The 19,686-nt window shown below is 41.1% G+C and overlaps 1 protein-coding gene across 2 annotated transcripts in view; it reads right to left on the bottom strand.

The window, feature by feature from the left end:
- Positions 1–16,246: 16,246 nt before the first annotated feature.
- HNRNPR (heterogeneous nuclear ribonucleoprotein R) overlaps positions 16,247–19,686 on the bottom strand; it is a 29,787-nt gene continuing 26,347 nt past the window's right edge. Inside the window, exon 8 of one of the 2 annotated variants that reach the window (XM_069971566.1) lies at positions 16,247–19,131. In XM_069971566.1, the coding sequence (XP_069827667.1) occupies positions 18,519–19,131 (613 nt within the window). In that variant the 3' untranslated portion in view covers positions 16,247–18,518. The remainder of the gene's footprint in view (positions 19,132–19,686) is intronic. The other variant, XM_069971564.1, reaches the window with a different exon arrangement.

Below are 19,686 nucleotides of genomic sequence, written 5' to 3' on the forward strand. Positions count from 1 at the left end.
GTTTTAATCGTAACGACTTGAGGAACATGCATAACAAGTCAGTTTTACCCCAGGGTGAATGGCGTAAAAACACTTTTCCCCCAAATAAAAGAAATGCGTTTTTTTTTTCAATTTCACCACACTTCGAATTTTTTTCTGGTTTCGCAGTGTACCAAATGCAAAAATTCAGCCTGTAATTGCAAAGTACAATTAGTGACGCAAAAAATAAGGGGTCATGTGGGTTTCTAGGTGGAAAAATGCAAGTGCTATGACCTTTTAAACACAAGGAGGAAAAACCGAAAACGTAAAAACGAAAATGGGCCATGTCCTTAAAGGGTTAATCATCCCTAGCCATGTCATCTGTTAAAGGATTTGCCTCTGTGAATACAGTAGAAAATAATGTATTTAGTAGATTGACCTTTTCCTCATCCCCCTCCACGAATTCACCCAGATTATTATTAAAGCCGACCAACATTTTCAGTTTTAAGGCCTTATTCACAAGTTCTGTGTTTCACAGATGACACAGACGTGGAAGGCTTGTAGTGGAATCCTTCCAGCACGGCAGCAACTCCAATATGATGCACAACTACTTCACAGCGAAACGCATATTCTTACGGTGTCCCTGCTCCCAGCATCATATTGGAGATGCAGCTGTGTGGGTGGAGGTTTCTACTACAGGCCTTCGCCGGCCTAAGTCTCTTATTATTTACTGTATATAAGTGAACATCATTTTGGGATTCTTTTTACTTTGTGGCAAACATTCTCTCAGTTGCAATTTTTTATTTATTTTTTACATAATTTATTCTTCCGTCTATATAGTCATTAGCCATGACTAAGGGTACTGACGTACCATAAACTTGTTGGTGTTAGTCCGAACAAGCAGATTTTTGTGTCTCTGTTGTTTTTATGGATCACTAAAATAAAGGATATGGGCACCGCATCGCTGAGCCCAGGTGACTATCTTTCAGAAGCTGGAGAGAACCACTCTGATAACTCTCGGTTGGTGTTATAACTCAGATTCCTCCAATAAGCCACAGCGGTTCAGCGTTTTTGCACCATCGTAACTTGAGATCAGACTTAATATACAATGCTACAGACTGGCAGGATCTGCAGAGCATGTGAACAACTAGACGATCGACCAATAAAAGTGTCCATTTTACTGGTAAAACCCCAGTATTAGTAAATTGTATGCATTGACTCTCTAGTAGCGCATCTCTACAGTATAGTGTGATACTACAAGTCCTGTACTGCTGTGTGTCTTGTATCTTCTCTCTACAGTAAAGTGTGATACTACATGCCCTGTACTGCTATGTCAAGTATCTCCTCTGTACAGTAGTGTTATTCTATATGTCCTGTACTGCTGTCTCTAGTATCTCCTCTGTACAGTACAGTGTGATACTACATGTCCTTTCCTGCTGTGTGTCTAGTATCTCCTCCCTTAGTATAGTGTGATACATGTCCTGTACTGCTGTGTGTGTCTAGTATCTCCTCTCTACAGTAGTGTGATACTCCCATGTCCTGTACTGTTGTGTGTCTAGTATCGCCTTTATAGTAGTGTGATACTCCATGTTCTGTACTGCTGTGTGTGTTTAGTATCTCCTCCCTACAGTATAGTGTGATACTACATGTCCTGTACTACTGTGTCTAGTATCTCCTCTCTACAGTAGTGTGGTACTACATGTCTTGTACTGTTGTGGGTGTCTAGTATCGCCTCTATAGTACAGTGTGATACTACATGTCCTGTACTGCTTTGTGTGTCTAGTATCTCCTCTGTACAGTATAGTGTGATACTACATGTCCTGTACTGCTGTGTGTCTAGTATCTCCACTATACAGTATAGTGTGATACTACTTGTCCTGTACTGCTGTGTCTAGTATCTCCTTTACACAGTACAGTGATACATGTCCTGTACTGCTGTGTGTCAGGTATCTCTTCTACAGTATAGTGTAATACTACATGTCCTGTACTGCTTTGTGTGTCTAGTATCTCCTCTCTACAGTATAGTGTGATACTACATGTCCTGTACTGCTTTGTGTGTCTAGTATCTCCTCTGGACAGTAGTGTTATTCTACATGTCCTGTACTGCTGTGTGTGTCTCTAGTATCCTCTCTGTACAGTACAGTGTGATACTACATGTCCTTTCCTGCTGTGTGTCTAGTATTTCCTCCCTACAGTATAGTGTGATACTACATGTCCTGTACTGTTGTGGGTGTCTAGTATCTCCTCTCTACAGTAGTGTGGTACTACATGTCTTGTACTGTTGTGTGCGTCTAGTATCGCCTCTATAGTACAGTGTGATACTACTTGTCCTGTACTGCTGTGTCTAGTATCTTCTCTATACAGTACAGTGTGATAATACATGTCCTTTACTGCTTTGTGTGTCTAGTATCTCCTCCATATAGTACAGTGTGATGAGGATGAGTTGCTCCTTTGGGCACCAGGTGAGGGGGGCTTCATTTTATTTTTCTGGGACCCTGTGTGAGCTGTACAGGACACTAAAAATGCTCCAGTCCTCTACAAAGTAATTTACATTTTCCACTAGCTCTTTCTGACTGCTTTATCCATATTAATTACCTGCTTATTTTTTTTTTCTCTGAATCTTTATTTTTTTCAAATTTTAGGATGACATTTTGAGGCTTCAGAACCAATAACCAGTTTTCCATAGAGTTTTGATCTCAGGACACAATATTTTCCACATACAATGGTCATCCCAGAACCAATTTGTATTGCAACTTCAGGGACCCACTGTATAGGGGAAGGGATTTCTCTGTGCAACACAACGGCAATTGGCTTATATCAGAGAAAGCAAACATCACAAAGTTTGTCATATAGAGCTCAGCTTAATAACTGTATCAAATTCAGGTCTTTCCTAATCTCACGGGACAGAATCTGATACTATCGGGTTCAGAACATTTACAGCTCTTGCACAGAGACATAAAAATGCTAGGTGCACAAAGATAAAATGAGGAATATATCTCATGGAATATGAAGTCTGCCGATTAGGAACCAAGCTGCAGTTTCCAGTTTAATACGGAGACAAATAGTTACTCCTTAGGTCTCAAGCACATGTTTCATGCACAGTCCAAATAAGCACGATATGCAATGGAAAGGAACTCCTGGCATCATGTAACACTATCATTCCAGGAGCTCAGAAACAATTTTAATCGTCGCACTGCTGCCTTGCAGCCATTGCACACTGTCCATATATATGGTCCTAACAAGTGCATGAGACCTTAGTCATTTATATAAGATTAAGTTAAAGGGAAGGGTCTCCCTGAAAATAAGACTCTCCTAAAATAAGACACCCCAACTAGCCTAAAAAAAAAAAAACATCCCCCCCTAAGGCACCCCTGCCACGACTCACCTAATCCCTTGGTGGACCTTTACAGTCAGCGTCGCAAGCAGAGCTACGCGTGTATTGTGCAAGCTGCAGAGCTAAGTATGTGTGGGTATATTGTACTGTTGTGGACAGTGTAGAGTGAAGAATGGCCCTGTCATTTCAATAAACTTTTACTTCTTCACTGCCTTAGATCAGCATTAATGACCTTGTAGAGGGGCTACAGAGTAGAATCTCCATTTTTGCAGATGATACTAAACTGGGTAAAGTAATCACAACATAGGAAGATAATATCATATTTCAGAGGGATTTGGAGAAGCTGGAGGCTTGGGCAGTGAAATGGCAAATGAGGTATAATGTGGATAAATGCAAGGTTATGCATTTGGGTAAGTAATAATAAGTACAGTTATGTGCTAAGTAATAAAACACTGGGTAAAACTGCTTCCGAAAAGGACCTGGGGGTATTGGTGGACAGTAAACTCAGCTTTAGTGAACAGTGCTGCAGCCAACTATCGACCTGTCTCTAATCTTCCTTTTATCTCCAAACTGTTGGAACGTCTGGTCTATTCCCGCCTAACCCGCTACCTCTCTGACAACTCTCTCCTTGACCCCCTTCAGTCCGGTTTCCGTCCTCACCACTCTACAGAAACTGCCCTTACTAAAGTCTCTAACGATCTCCTCTCCGCCAAATCTAAAGGTGACCATTTACTTCTCATCCTCCTGGACCTATCTGCAGCTTTTGACACTGTAGACCACCAGCTCCTCCTCTCCACGCTCCGCTCTATCGGCCTCAAGGACTCTGCTCTTTCCTGGTTCTCCTCCTATCTCTCCGACCGCTCCTTTAGTGTATCACTTTCTGGCTCCACGTCATCTTCTCTCCCCCTTACAGTTGGGGTTCCTCAGGGATCAGTCCTGGGCCCTCTCCTTTTCTCACTTTACACTTTACCCATCGGACAAATCATCAGCAAGTTTGGTTTTCAGTACCATCTCTATGCTGATGATACCCAGCTATATACCTCCTCCCGTGATATCACCCCTGCTCTTCTACAGAACACCAGTAACTGTCTGCCGTCTCTAACGCTATGTCCTCCCTATTCCTAAAACTAAACCTTTCTAAGACTGAGCTTCTTGTCTTCCCTCCCTCTGCTAAATACCCTCCACCTGACATCTCCATCTCTGTCTGTGGTGCGACCATAGCCCCTACACAGCAAGCCCGCTGCCTTGGGGTTATGTTTGACTCAGATCTGTCCTTCACTCCTCACATTAAATCTCTTTCACGTTCCTGTAATCTGCATCTAAAAACATCTCTAAAATCCATCCCTTCCTTCCTGTCGAATCTGCTAAAACTCTCATTGTCGCTCTGATTCATTCCCGTCTTGACTACTGCAATTCCTTACTAATCGGCCTTCCTTCCTCTAAACTCTCCTCTCTCCAGTCCATTCTCAATACAGCGGCTTCCCCCCTGTGCCAGTCACTACACTGGCTCCCTGTTAAACACAGGATACAATATAAAGTCCTCCTGCTCACCCACAAGGCTCTCCACAGTGCTGCACCTCCATACATCTCCTCCCTCATCTCTGTCCACAGCCCTACCCGTGCCCTACGCTCTTCTAATGACTTACGATTAACATCCACCTTGATCCGCACCTCTCACTCCCGTTTTCAGGACTTCACCCGAGCTGCACCAGTTCTATGGAATGCACTACCCAAGACTGTCAGACTCACCACCAATACACAAAGCTTCAAACGTGCCCTCAAAACACATCTGTTCAAACAGGCTTACCAGGTTCCCTAATTTTGACTCAACCCTCAACCCCCCCCTCCACACACACACACACACACACACACACACACAGACACCTCCACCACGCACACACACACACAGACACATACATACACGCGCACACACACACCAAGCATTTAAGCACTTAGACCTGTGCATGCAGGCATTGGCTGGTGACAGGTTCACACCCACTTACCCGCACTGCCTTATTTATAAAGATGTCCGGACCATAGTAACAATGATGCACTTTGCCCCTCTGCCATTTTGTCTCGCACCCCCTCCTGATAGTGTGTAAGCTCATGCATGCGAGCAGGGACCTCACTCCTCATGTATGGATAATTATATGTACGTTGTTCAGAAGGGACCAGGTGGGCAGAAGGGGAGGAGGAGTATGTCTGTATGTCAGAAATGATATTAAAGTGAGTGTAAAATATGCAATAGTGGGAGATGACTGTGATGATGTGGAAGCATTGTGGGTAGAACTACAGAAGGAGGTAAAGAGTGAAAAAATTATTCTTGGTGTAATCTATAGACCCCCCAACATTACTGAGGAGGTAGATGGCCAGTTGAATAGACAAATAGAGCGGGCTGCCCGGGAGGGAACAGTAGTGATAATGGGGGACCTCAACTACCCAGATATAGATTGGGGTCACGGTTCAGCTAAAACCACAAAGGGGAGGGAATTTCTTAACCTCCTGCAGGATAATTTTCTGGGCCAGTTTGTGGAGGAGCCAACTAGAAGTGATGCCTTGTTGGATCTGGTTATTTCTAACAACGCTGAGCTGGTTGGGGATGTCACTGTCCATGAACACCTGGGTAATAGTGACCACAATATAGTGACTTTTAGCTTAAAGTGTAGAAAAGAAAAGCATGTTGGGAGGGCAAAAACTCTTAATTTTAAAAGGGCCAATTTTCCTGGGTTAAGGGCAGAACTTCAGGGCATAGACTGGGAGCGGCTGCTGTCACATACGGATACAGCTAATAAATGGGAAATCTTCAAATCCACATTAAATAACTGTACTGCCAAATATATTCCTATGGGTAACAAATATAAACGGTTAAAATCCAATCCCACATGGCTTACAACCGAGGTTAGAAGGGCTATAAATGAGAAAAAGGGGGCATTCAAAAAATATAAATCAGAGGGGTCAGCTGTAGCATTTAAACATTACAAAGAAGTCAACAAAACCTGTAAAAATGTAATAAAAGCAGCAAAAATTCACAATGAGAGACAGGTAGCTATAGAAAGCAAAAGAAACCCCAAAAAATTCTTCAAATATATTAATGCAAAAAAACCAAGGTCAAAGCATGTAGGACCCCTAAATAATGGCGACGGGGAGTTAATAACTGGGGATCAGGAGAAAGCTGAGTTACTTAATGGGTTCTTCAGTTCTGTATATACAAAAGAGGATGGAGCTGTGGTGAGTGGGGCCAGTACTGAGGTGGGTGGGGCCAGTGCTGCTAACACATGTAATGTACTGAACTGGTTTACTATAGATATGGTCCAAGATAAATTAAACAAACTCAATGTAACCAAAGCTCCAGGGCCTGATGGATTGCACCCCAGAGTTCTTAGGGAACTCAGTTCTGTAATTTCACTACCCTTGTATGAAATATTCCGTGATTCTTTGCTTACTGGTATTGTGCCGAGGGACTGGCGTAAGGCAAATGTAGTGCCGATCTTCAAAAAGGGCTCTCGAACTTCCCCAGGTAACTATAGACCCGTAAGCTTAACGTCCATTGTGGGGAAACTATTTGAGGGGCTTATAAGGGACTACATCCAGGAATATGTAGTGGCTAATAGTATTATAAGTGATAACCAGCATGGTTTTACTAAGGACAGAAGCTGTCAAACCAACCTAATATGTTTCTATGAAGAGGTAAGTAGAAGCCTGGATGGCGGCGCGGCTGTGGATATCGTGTACCTGGATTTTGCAAAAGCGTTTGACACAGTTCCTCATGGACGTCTGATGGGTAAGTTAAAGTCTATTGGTTTGGAAAATTTAATGTGTAACTGGATTGAAAACTGGCTTAATAATCGTACCCAGAGAGTGGTGGTCAATGATTCCTACTCCGAATGGTCCCCGGTAATAAGTGGTGTACCCCAAGGGTCAGTACTGGGCCCTCTTCTGTTTAACTTGTTTATTAATGATATTGAGAATGGAATTAACAGCAATGTTTCTATCTTTGCAGATGACACCAAGCTTTGTAGTACAGTACAGTCTATGGAGGATGTGCAGATGTTACAGGATGACTTAGACACACTGAGTGTTTGGGCGTCCACTTGGCAAATGAGGTTCAATGTGGATAAATGTAAAGTTATGCACCTGGGTACTAATAACCCGCATGCATCATATGTCCTGGGGGGAGTTACTCTGGGAGGGTCACTGATGGAGAAGGATCTGGGTGTACTTGTAGATAATAGACTACAGAACAGTACACAATGTCAGTCAGCTGCTTCTAAGGCCAGCAGAATATTGTCATGCATTAAAACAGGCATGGACTCTCGGGACAGGGATATAATATTACCGCTTTATAAAGCTTTGGTGCGGCCTCATCTGGAGTATGCCATCCAGTTTTGGAACCCGATTCATAAAAAGGATGTTCTAGAGCTGGAGAGGGTACAAAGACGGGCAACTAAACTAATAAGGGGAATGGAGCATCTTAGTTATGAGGAGAGATTAAAAGAATTACATTTGTTTAGTCTGGAGAAGAGACGTTTAAGGGGAGATATGATTAACTTATTTAAATATATAAATGGCCCCTACAAGAGATATGGGGAAAAGATGTTCCAGGTAAAACCCCCTCAAAGGACAAGAGGGCATTGCCTCCGCCTGGAGAAAAAAAGGTTCAATCTCCGGAGGCGACAAGCCTTCTTTACCATGAGAACTGTGAATCTGTGGAACAGTCTACCACAGGATCTGGTCACAGCAAAAACAGTAGAGGACTTCAAAACCAGCCTAGACAAGTTCTTAGAGCAAAATAATATAAATGCATATGTATAGAACCTATCACCCCTCCCCCTTCCCTGTATCCATCCCCTCCTTGGTTGAACTTGATGGACATGTGTCTTTTTTTCAACCGTATTAACTATGTAAATGTATCTCTGTAATGTCGATTTTTTGTCTATGTATGTACCCCCAGAATTGTAAAGTGCTGCGGAATCTGTTGGCGCTATATAAATAAAAGTTAATATTATTATTATTATAGTGCCAGGCAGCAGCTGCCGAGGCTAATAAATTAATAGGATGCATCAAAAGAGGCATAGATGCTAAAGATGAGAACATAGTTTTGCATCTTTATAAATCACTGGTCAGACCACATATGGAATATTGTGTACAGTTTTGGGCACCGGTATATAAGAAGGACACAGCTGAACTGGAGCAGGTGCAGAGGAAGGCAACAAAGGTCATTAAGGGAATGGGTGGGTTACAGTACCAGGACAGGTTATCAAGCTTGGGGTTAACGCTAGAAAAAAAGACGTGTTAGGGGTGATCTGATTACAATGTGCAAATATATGAATGGACAGTACAGAGGTCTTTGTTGTGATCTTTTTACTCCTAGGTCTGTAACCATGACAAGGGGGCATCCTCTACGTCTAGAAGATTTCACCATCAACATCGACGCGGATTCTTTACTGTACGAGCGGTGAGACTGTGGAACCCTCTGCCACATGATGTTGTCATGGCCGATTCATTAAATAAATGGCCTGGATGCTTTTCTTGAAAAATATAATATTACAAGTTATGGGCATTAGATTTCCAGAGATACGTTGATCCAGGGATTGTTCTGGTTACCAATGGAGTCGGGAGGGAGTTTTCTCCCTGTGGTGGGGCGGTTGTTGTCTGCCTCATAGGGGTTTTTGCCTTCCCCTAGGTTTCCCTAGGTTGAAGCTGATGGACTCTTTTCTTCTTTCAACCTTGTTAACTATGTTACCAGCGGAATTAAATTAGCATGACACTTCCCCCTCCCCTGGTTTCAGCTTTCTAAACCAGGGGGTGCATCTTATAGACCGGGGCGTTTTAAAAATATTTTGTTTGTTTTGTTTTTTTTAATATTCATGCTACTGTGGTGCAAATCGAATTTTCAATAAATAAATACATCTTACAACTTATATATCCAGGAAATGTAGTGGTATTAAATATAAGAGAAAAATGTAGTGTGTAAACAAAAACATCTTACCAAGTAATCCAACGCTAATCTTCACTGAGAACGTAGCTTAGCAAACCCCAATTCATAGCCTGTCTGGCAGAGCAGATTCTCCTGATAGTTGTAAAAGAAGCAGTTAATACATAAAATAATGTTTATTCTAAAATCTTCTAAAATCTAAATATTATTTTGATAGTAGTGAAATTGTGGACACTGCAGTAATAATTCTAAATAAAAGCGCTGTAACCATAAGAGTAACACAGGCTGAATCCACATCGGTGGATTTTAAAATGTTCACTCACCAGGAAAATGACGGCCGTCAAAACAGCAAAAGAATGTATTATTTTAATAATAAGGGTTGCAAATAATAAACACGAACAGGTCTTTTGCCAGCCGACCTCTGTACTCCTTGCCCAACTCCGTATCAGGCCCTGCTGGCTCTGTGCGGCACGCAACCCACATCTCTATTCATTCCTATAGAGCAATGGAAAGAGTCGAGTATGCTGAGAGAGCGATGTACTCGGCTCTTTCCGTCGCTCTAAAGGAATGGGTTGCGTGCCGCGTGCCGCACAGAGCCAGCAGGGCCCAATACGGAGATCGGCAGGGAGTACAGAGGTCGCCCCAACTTTTCCCCTATCCTGTGAATAGGGGAAAAGTGATTTATTTTCCTGGAATTTAATTCAGCTGTTTTTTTTTTGCTGGTTATAGTGGGAGCCAGAACTAGAACAAGGAGGCTCAGTCACACAAATGTCTGAATACTGTAAATCACTGCACACAGAATATAGAAAGAATGAGCAGACTTTTCAATTTCATTCTCTAGGTCAGTTTGAAGAATTATACGAACAAATCACTATAAGGATATGTGAACACTGAGGAAAACACGTGGAGGAATTGCGATGGATTCCGCCACTTATCCCCGCGCGCTACCGCTTCACTCTCCGCCTGTGCCATAGACTCCATTCTAAGGTCAAATTCCGCCATCCACACAAAGATGGTGGAATCTGCCTGACCATATTATGGAGTCTATGGCACAGGCGGAGAGTGAAGTGGGAGATTACAGGGATGAGTGGCGGAATCTGCCGCAAGTCTTCCGTGTGTTTTCCTCAGTGTGCACATACCCTCAGAGTTCAGCGGACTGCAGTATTTGATAGTGGTAGTGGTGACTGCTGAAGAAGTTGGATGTAGCACTGGGGAGTCCTGGAAAACATGGATACAGTCATAGGACATAGGCTGTATCCATGTTTTTCAGGACTTTCTAGGGCATTCAACTTCAGCAGCCACCGCTAATCAAATGCCACACTCTCTGATTTGGACAAACCAGAGCGAGCTTGCGGTTTTCTTATCTCTAGCGATAACAGATCAGTCTATTACTTTGTAAACTTTCTGACACGTCATGGTGAAATGTCAAAATTTTGATAGGAGGGGTCCAGGAGCTACAACCACCCACGAATTGCTAAAATGAGTAGGCAGAAGCACTCAGCTGAGTGCTGCACCAATTCAACTCTGCTTGAAGAGTAATTTACAGATTTATAGGAAAGGCTATAGCAACTGATATATTCATGAACAATGGCTGATATAGTTGTACATAGGGCCTCTACTGTACTCCTATATACCTTATCTATTGGACTAAGGGTCCTATTCCACGAGCCGATGGGGGACGATCAATAGTGTAAACGAGCTGCTAGATCGGCGCTCATTTACTGGGCCTATTACATGGCCCGATAGTTTAGCGAGGGCTGCAGGGACATCGTTACTGATGTCCTTGCAGCCCTTGTTTAAACACAATACTTTACCTAACATGCTTAGGTAAAGCATGGTGCTTGCAAAATCATCGGTCGCCTGCTGTGCATTGCTATTCCACGCAGCAATGCGCGGTCAGTGCCCAATGATTTTACGTTCGAACCTAAAACCTTGTTGTCTCTATTCCACGGAGCGATAATCGGCCGAATCGGATTATCGCTCCGTGGAATAGGCCCCTTAGAATACCTCCATATATACAAAGTCCAATAGATAAGGTAAGACTCTGTAGGTGTCAAAATACCTCCATATATACAGACAACTACAGAGCCTGATGGTGTATGGCAGTGCATAGAGATCTCCAGCCCCCCCTAAAGGCAGCATGAAACAGACACAGACTCCTATAAGTTATAGGAATAAGGCATTGGAGAAGTCCCAGACGGCTTCACCCCTGATTTATAGATCTCTCTCTATTACACACAGATTTATCTGACAGATCATTGAAGCCAAAACCAGGAACCGACTATAAGCAGAGAACAAGTCATAAAAGGAAAGACTGAGATTTCTCCTCCTTTCAAATCCAATCTGGGCTTTGGCTTTAAAGTGTCACTGTAATATTATATATATATATATATATATTTTATTTTTTTGCAGAAATCAATATTACAGGCGATTTTAGGAAACTTTGTAATTGGGTTTATTAGGCAAATATGCCACCATTATCTGCATTCAAAAAGACTTTCCCCAGGTCTCCCCCCCCCCCCCCCCCTCTCTTATCCACTGCTCATTATCAGGTAATCTCGTCTCTTTTACATTAGTCGAGCCCTGTCTGTTCTATGGAGAGGGGAGGGGGAGGAGGAAGATTAGTCGCCAGCAGAAAGCAGAGAACAAAGTATTACACAGCGGGAGCTGAGTATTCAGAGGTCAGTGCTGACTGTTAGAGGAGATAGCCCAGTGATTTAAATGCTGTAAATTAACTCTTTGTTGTCCTGTTTTGGTGCCTCATCTCCCTCAACCCCTCCCCTCTCCATAAGAGAACTATGAAGGGAGAGCTTCAAACTGCTTTTTCATGATAAAAATGCATTTTTCGGCTAATAAACCCAATTACAAAGTTTCTTATAATCCCCTGTACTATTAATTTCTGCAAAAAAAAATGTAAACAACAGTGACACTAAGAATCTGTCAGATAAATCTGTGTGTGTAATAGGGCCCTAAGCCCGTTTGTTGTAATAAGGAAGCCTGTCTCCGTTCCATGCGGTTCATGGAGCATTAAATGGGTTATCCAGCGCTACAAAAACATGGCCACTTTTCCCCATACTGTTGTCTCCAGTTCAGGTTTGGAATTAAGCTCCATTTACTTCAATGGAACTGAGTTTCAAAACCCCACCCAATCTGGAGACAACAGTAGGGGGAAAGTGGCCATGTTTTTGTAGTGCTGGATAACCCATTTAAACTACTGACATGTTCCCTATAAAAAAAAAAAAAAAAAAAAAAAAAGTATATTTTAAGAGTATATCTCAACCTAAAAATACTCTATGAATGTTCAGTTGTCTTCTGTATTTCACATGTCAGAGCAAATAATAGTGCTGCTGTTCTGGGGAGAGGAAGCTGCTGAGTCAGCTTGTTGTAGATTCGTATTTACTTACCCAGCCAGCACACAGCTTTACATTGATGCTTCACTGCCCTTTCCAATCCCCATGCCTGTCAATCAGCTGTATGTTACTCCCCTAAGTAAACTATGTGTCATCAACAGTGTTGAGCAGACTTGTCAAACTGTTCGGGTTCGGCAACACTCTCCGGACCTGAATGCTCCGCGTTTGACCTCCAGCAACTGAAGAAGTTGGATGTCGCCCTAGGGAGTCCGGGAAAACATGGATATCTTTTCCACAACGTCATAGGGCTGCATGCAACTTTCCAGCTGTCGGGAGTCAAATGCCAAGCAATTGGGTTCGGAGAGTGTTGCCGAACCCGAACAGTTCGTCAAGTCAGCTCAAGTGAGTACTAAAATGTTCAAATTCTCTTTACTTTTAACAAGCCCCAATAAAATCATTGGGAGACTCGGATATTTTACCTGGTGCCCCCTACTCAGCAGAGGAAGATACCTGGTAACATAGGAAATTTAATGGAGGAAGTCTAGCTGAACTATTTTGCAGAAAGCAGTTATATATTCTGTTCTAATTTTTGTGTATTTCGTTTGAACATCCCCGAAGGAACAAATTATACAAAAACTATAACAAAAAAATTAAATAGGTTTCAATTGACTCAAACGACACCGCCCCCCCCCCCCCCAAAAAAAAAAAAATCAGCATCTAAATGCACCCTAGGATCTAACAATGCAAACTTCTATTTGTTTCAATGGAGGTCATAACCTAAGCAAAAGACAAAACAGCTATAAAAAAAAACATAAATGTGTAACAGCACCCCATATTACTTCTCTACAAGACATTGCAGTGAACCGTAAACCGTAGTTTAGAATGCATTTTTATAGATGTTTCCTATGGTCACAAAACTTGATTGAACTGACAAAGTAAAATAAACAAATAGAAGAAAAACAAAAAATCACAAACTGGAACTAAAAAAAAAAAAAAAAAAACCTGAACAGGAAATGAACTAATTCTACAGACATCATACAGATCAGTGTCACTATATGATAGGTAAGCTGAACAGTTCATTCCATATGTGCTTCCCTGACAGCTGATATACAGTATACCCTAAAATAGTGCATAATATATCTAGCGTGGAAGGAAAAAGGTCTTTCACATTTTTTGCAATACTCTGTGAAGGGATTAATCATCATTTTATACAAGTCACATTTTCAATCATTTTATTTTGCCCCTCATGGTATTTCATATGAGAACAATTTGAATACAATAATGACACAGTTGTTTTTTGTGTATTTTTTGTTTGTTTTCGAGGCCTTAAGTCCACTTCAAAATTAAAACAGAAGTAGATTGCAGTTCAATTGAATAACTTTTTTTTTTATATATATAACAATTTCAGAAATTTCACCAGGATAAATATCTTGTGATTCAGTTTCAAGAATAAATTCATTTTATTTGCAAAAGGAAATTGCACGATGAAAATTTAGATAGAAGATCCTTGATGTAGATCTTGAAATAAGAATCCACGTTCAGTATAGTTTTGAGATCTGTAAGCTGACTTTGTGTCCTCTGCTCAGACCTGTTTGGAGTATGAATTTGGTTTCCATACAGAATAAAAGAAGACAAAGTAGGTTTTTATTGTGACTGCTTTAAATGAGTGATCAAATACAATTTGAAACTGTCAAACTGCATAGAACTAGTTTTACCGAAGACCCAGAGCAGTAAGCCATTGGCTAATTTTAATAAAGCAAGAGAGTCCATGATTCCTGAAGAATTTTTCCCCACATTCGAAAATATCAGAATTTTCTCAGGATGGCAATTAAAACAATTCACATTAGAGGAAATATAACTACGTACAATTTAAAAAATTTGAATTTGTTTTCATTAAAAAAAAAAAACTATAATTTTATTTTTTTCTTCTGCAGTAAAAAGTTTGAAAAAGACACAAACAAATTTGAGGATTTTCATTTCATCCATTAATAACAAACATCCATTGTGGATGACTGGCAATATGCTAATTTACTTACTTTGACCAGGACCACTGACTTAAATGCTGTGAGTGGAAACCCAACCATCTTTCATCTTGATTACTGGGAATATCCAGTACATAAGATTTGGGACAGAAAATGAAGGAGGCTGGGAGTTTTTCAAAACAGTTTTTAGTTTGAAACAGACTTTAAAATTTGTATGCAAGATTTGTATGCAAGTTCACATTGATATAACCCTCATCTGTAAGGGTATGTGCACACTACAGAATATCCACAGAACTTTTAAGCGGTGTCCGTGTGGTGGACTCCGCTTGAAGTTCTGCCTGTCCCATATGACTTAATGATACTCTGAAGCTCAATCTACCATCCGCCCAAAGAAATGACGCGTCAATTCTTTGGGCAGACGGCAGATTTCCTTTTGAGAATATCAGGGAGTCTATGGGACAGGTGGCACTTCAAGCTAAGTCCACCGCACGGACACCGCTTAAAAGTTCTGTGGGTATTCTGTAGTGTGCACATACCCTTACATAGAAAGTGAAGGCAGAGCAACTCACGTCTTGTTGGTTTAAATAATGGTGTTAATGATCACATTAAAAAAAAAAATCTAAACTGAATGAAAATAGAGAATATGGCTTTGCATTATTACAATAATAATAATAATAATATTATCTGCAATTGGCATAACATTTGGAGGTCTAACACTGGACTTCTCACAGAACTTTATTATTTCATTTCCAAAATGAGAGAGGACCTCAAGGAGTTAATTCCATTACAGAAACAGACCTAAGCCCGATATAATGTCTCTGCCCTGCAGTGTTACTTACACATCCACTCACAACCACTTTTGGAAACACTACAAGCCCCTTGTGTAGCTGTAAACCATACATGTGGTAGCCATTTAGATTAAAAAAATTTCAATATTAAAGACAATATACTGGGCTTTTTAAATGAAAACTGCAAGTAAAACTAGTATTCTTGGCCATACATATCAAAACTCTTTCATTTTGTAAACTACTCTTTAAAATGCAACACTCTCTAACATGTTACTATGGACAAGAATAAGTTTTTAAACTTCCTATATATATGCCTCCTCATTTTATTCCTTCACACTTTAAATGTAATGATATATGCCCTCCAGAAGCATCTTAAAGTGAAGGCTCACCTTTATACATCTCATTTACAAATGTCAGAATATGTTATTGGTAGGAGTGGGTTGTCCCTTCAGCTTTACTGGGGTTGCCTGGGATTCGAAAAATGAGGCCGCTTTCTGCCATAAAACACGAGAATGCCTTTCCATGGGCTGTGTGCAGTATTGCTCCCCTGACATGAATGGGGCTGAGCTGCAATACCACACAATATCTGTGGACAAGTTGCCCTTGTGGAAGAAAGAAGACGTGTAACAATGTACAACTGCATTAACTTTAAAGGGGTTATCCTGCGCTACAAAAACATGGCCACTTTTCCCCCCCTCTTGTCTCCAGATTGGGTGGGGTTTAAAACTCAGTTCCATTGATGTAAATGGAGCTTAATTGCAAACCGCACCTGAACTGGAGACAAGAGAGGGGGAAAAGTGGCCATGTTTTTGTAGCGCTGGATAACCCCTTTAAAATCTCCAGATGTACAAGCGATGCTCTATCTACAATGAAAATCATGAGTACAGCCCCAATAACAAAAAATTTTTTTTTTTCCAAAGATCAAAAACAACATGCTGACCCCGCTCTCCGGCTCTCTCGTCCTCTGCTATATCTTCAGGCCGTTGCCTGATCAGGCTGTCAGTCATTCTGGAGGAAGCAGCCGGAGAGCAGGATGTTGGATAACAAGCAGCACAGAAGTTGTATACACTGCTTGTGATCTGGAAACCAATATATGCATATCTGTGCTGACAGTTTCCATGGCTGCATGAAGGATAGAGGGATCGTTCGTGCGGTTCAGTGTCTCAAGTTAGTGTGGCGAGTAAAGGCACAGCAAACAAGCACTGATCTCGCTGATCTGTGCTCGTCTATCGGGCCATGTAAAAGGACCTTTAGTGCTGGGTCTCAGGAGACAGGAGCTAAAGGAATGGAGCAGGAAGCTCCTTCTCCTAATGCATAGTTATAAGTGGCGGGGAGGATGGATGTTCGGAAACATAGTCCGGCACCTAATTCAAAACTTATGTATATTAGGAAAATGACGATCAAAAAACTGACCCCACAACTGGAAGTGCCCTCTAAAGCAAAGGTTTGTGTTTAGTTACTGTTAGAATAAAGCATCAACATGCAATGTACAGGAGACTTCAGTTTGTACAATCTTAATATATCTTTTAGAAGTATTGCTCTCAGAGTAAATTTTTAGATATCGGCCCTATTCAGCATTATAATGTCAATTTTTTTTTTTTTTTTTTTTTAAAGGCAACAGAAATCAAAAAAGAAAGTTAGGCCATCTCTTGAATACCCCAACTAAAAATAAACCCAACTCCAATCACACAAAAGACAGAGATTGCATAAATTAGGAATAGAAAGATCAATTTTATGTCCCCGAGCTTTTACTTTCAGCTGCCTTCTATCTATCTGGATAGCCAAAATTTTGTTTGCGACACAGATTTGATCACTCACATATGCAGTCCAGTCTTGAATTGTGTTTGTTTCAAGAATCACAACTCAGAATTTTTTTTTCTTTTGCTTTTTAATAAGATACAACCAAGTTTGGAAAAGGATGAGGTTGTTTGCGGTGGAACGTTGTTTTAAATTTTATTTTTTTTTTATTATATATTTTTTTTTTAAGCGTTTTATTGAAATTGCACATGAACAAGTAGACGGGAAATACAGTCAAAGAACAAATTGCAGAGGCTTCAAGAGCCAAAGCTAAACAATTTTGTAGGGCATCTTTTTCCCTTCCAAAAAATGTGAAATTATAACAATAAAAATACCAATTGACTAAATCTAGAAAGTCAAAAACAGCAAATACATGAAATCCTAAAACGACCTTTAAAATTACTAAAGACTTCAATACTGTTTACATTTATGTACAACATAATGCTACTGCAGATACCTCAAGTGTTAAAGCGTACCTGTCGTTTCAAAAAACTTTTGACATGTCAGAGAGACATGTCAAAAGTTTTGATCGGTCCAGGTCGGAGGTTTCAGACCCATACCGATCGTGAGAACGAGCCGGGAGAAGTCTGCGCTCAGCACATTCCTCTTCCGGCACTATGTCACATGATTAGTTGGAATCATAATGGAAGTGTGCAGACCATGCTGCAGTGCAATCCTTTCCCCCCTTCATGCTCACAATCGGTATGAGCCTGAACACTAAAACCCAGACCGATCAAAACTTTTGACACGTCTCTCTGACAAGTCAAAAGTTGTTTTTTTTTAAAAACGACAGTGACACTTGAAAGGAAACATTGCCAGAAATGCTGCATTTCTGCACAAATTATTTTGTCCTCCCTTAAAATTTCCTATGTCTTTTACAAAGAAAAAACAAAACATAAAATAGTATCTGCCAGTTTTTGTTAGGGAGTGACTAAAACATAAATCAAAGTAACCTCAAAGGGCAAAGAAACCATAGCGTCACACTCTAGAAGCTAGAAACAAAAGCCTAAATGGTAACATCTAAAACAAAAATAATAATAACCATTGGAACAAAAGGAGTAGTACAGAGCTTCCACCAGCCTGGTTCTCTGCATTGCTTAACTGTTAAGTGAACCCAACTTACATTCCCATTGCTGTACCAGGGCATAACCGCAGCACACCAATGATGAAAATAAAATAAAAAAATTATTTACAAAATTGTGGAGAAACAGCTATTACAGGAAACGGATACTGAAGCCTGTGTGTGTGTGTGTGTGTGTGTGTGTGTGTGTGTGTGTGTGTGTGTGTGTGTGTGTGTGTCGGTTAATGGAAATGTAGGTGTTTTTAAAAAAAAAAAATAATAATAATCATCAAAATTTCTAATTGTTGCCTTTCCTATTTCCATTGCTGACCATAAGAATCCTGATAAAACTCTTGGTTGTCATTACTGTAACCATAGTTACCAGTATATTCACCACCTTGCTGCAATGGCTGTTGCGCTATAGGCTGGGTTCCCCAATTCTGCTGATTGTTGGTCTGACGACGTTTGGAGTCTGGCTGGCTGTACCCATCTGCCTTTCTTTTTCCACCAACATTCCCACCTCTACTTCCTCGGTTACCACGTGAGTTACGACCTCGTTGGGGTTGCTGTGATGGCCCACCTCGTCCACCTCTGGATCCCCTAGGAGGGCCCATGGGAGAACCTCTTGGTACATAACTGGAGCGCCCTCCACGCTGAGGAGGCGCTGATCTGCCTCTAGGTGGTGGAGGCCCGCCTCTGCCACCTCTTCCTCCTCGCCCACGCACAGGGTATGCATCATCATACCCATAGTATGGATCATCGTAGCCACCACGGTAGTCATGATAATCATATGAGTAATAATCATCATAGTAATCTTCATAGCCATAATAATCTTGCGGATATGAATAGCCACCTCTGCCTCCACGGCCCCTGCCTCTGCCTAGAGGCGGCATACGAGGAGGGGGATAATAGTAATAATCATCATACCTAAGAATATAAACGGAGTATAAGCATGTGCATGGTGAAAGTACCAAATTTAAACTGTACCTGTCAAATAAAAAACAAAAAACTTTTGACACGTCAAAAGTTTTTATTGGTCGGGGTCGGAGTGTTCAGACCCAGATTGATCAGGAGAATGAGTGGGAAGAGACGCAAGCAGATTTGCGTCTTCTTCCAGCTTTGTGTCTATATGGGCAAGAGTGCCCCATAGACTTCTATCACGCGGCCATTTTGGTCACGTGACACAGAGCATGGGAAAGAACGCATTGAGTAAGGGCCCGATTTATTCTCTTGATCGGTCGTAATCTGAACACAGATCCCTACCCGATAAAGACTTTTGATATTTCTCTATGACATATCAAGTGTTTGCCAATAACAGTGGCAAAAAAACACAACACAGCTCTTTTCCTGCTTTGCTGGATAAGCCCCATTATATCAATATTAATATGTTATGCCTCCTATTATTAACCAAGTATAGTAAAGTAACTAATTAAAATGCAGGGGAAAAAACACGAGAGAAGAAAACTGAAAATCAAGTGGTCA

The sequence above is a fragment of the Dendropsophus ebraccatus genome, chromosome 5 (assembly GCF_027789765.1).
Source record: "Dendropsophus ebraccatus isolate aDenEbr1 chromosome 5, aDenEbr1.pat, whole genome shotgun sequence".
In the NCBI taxonomy this organism is placed as follows: domain Eukaryota; kingdom Metazoa; phylum Chordata; class Amphibia; order Anura; family Hylidae; genus Dendropsophus; species Dendropsophus ebraccatus.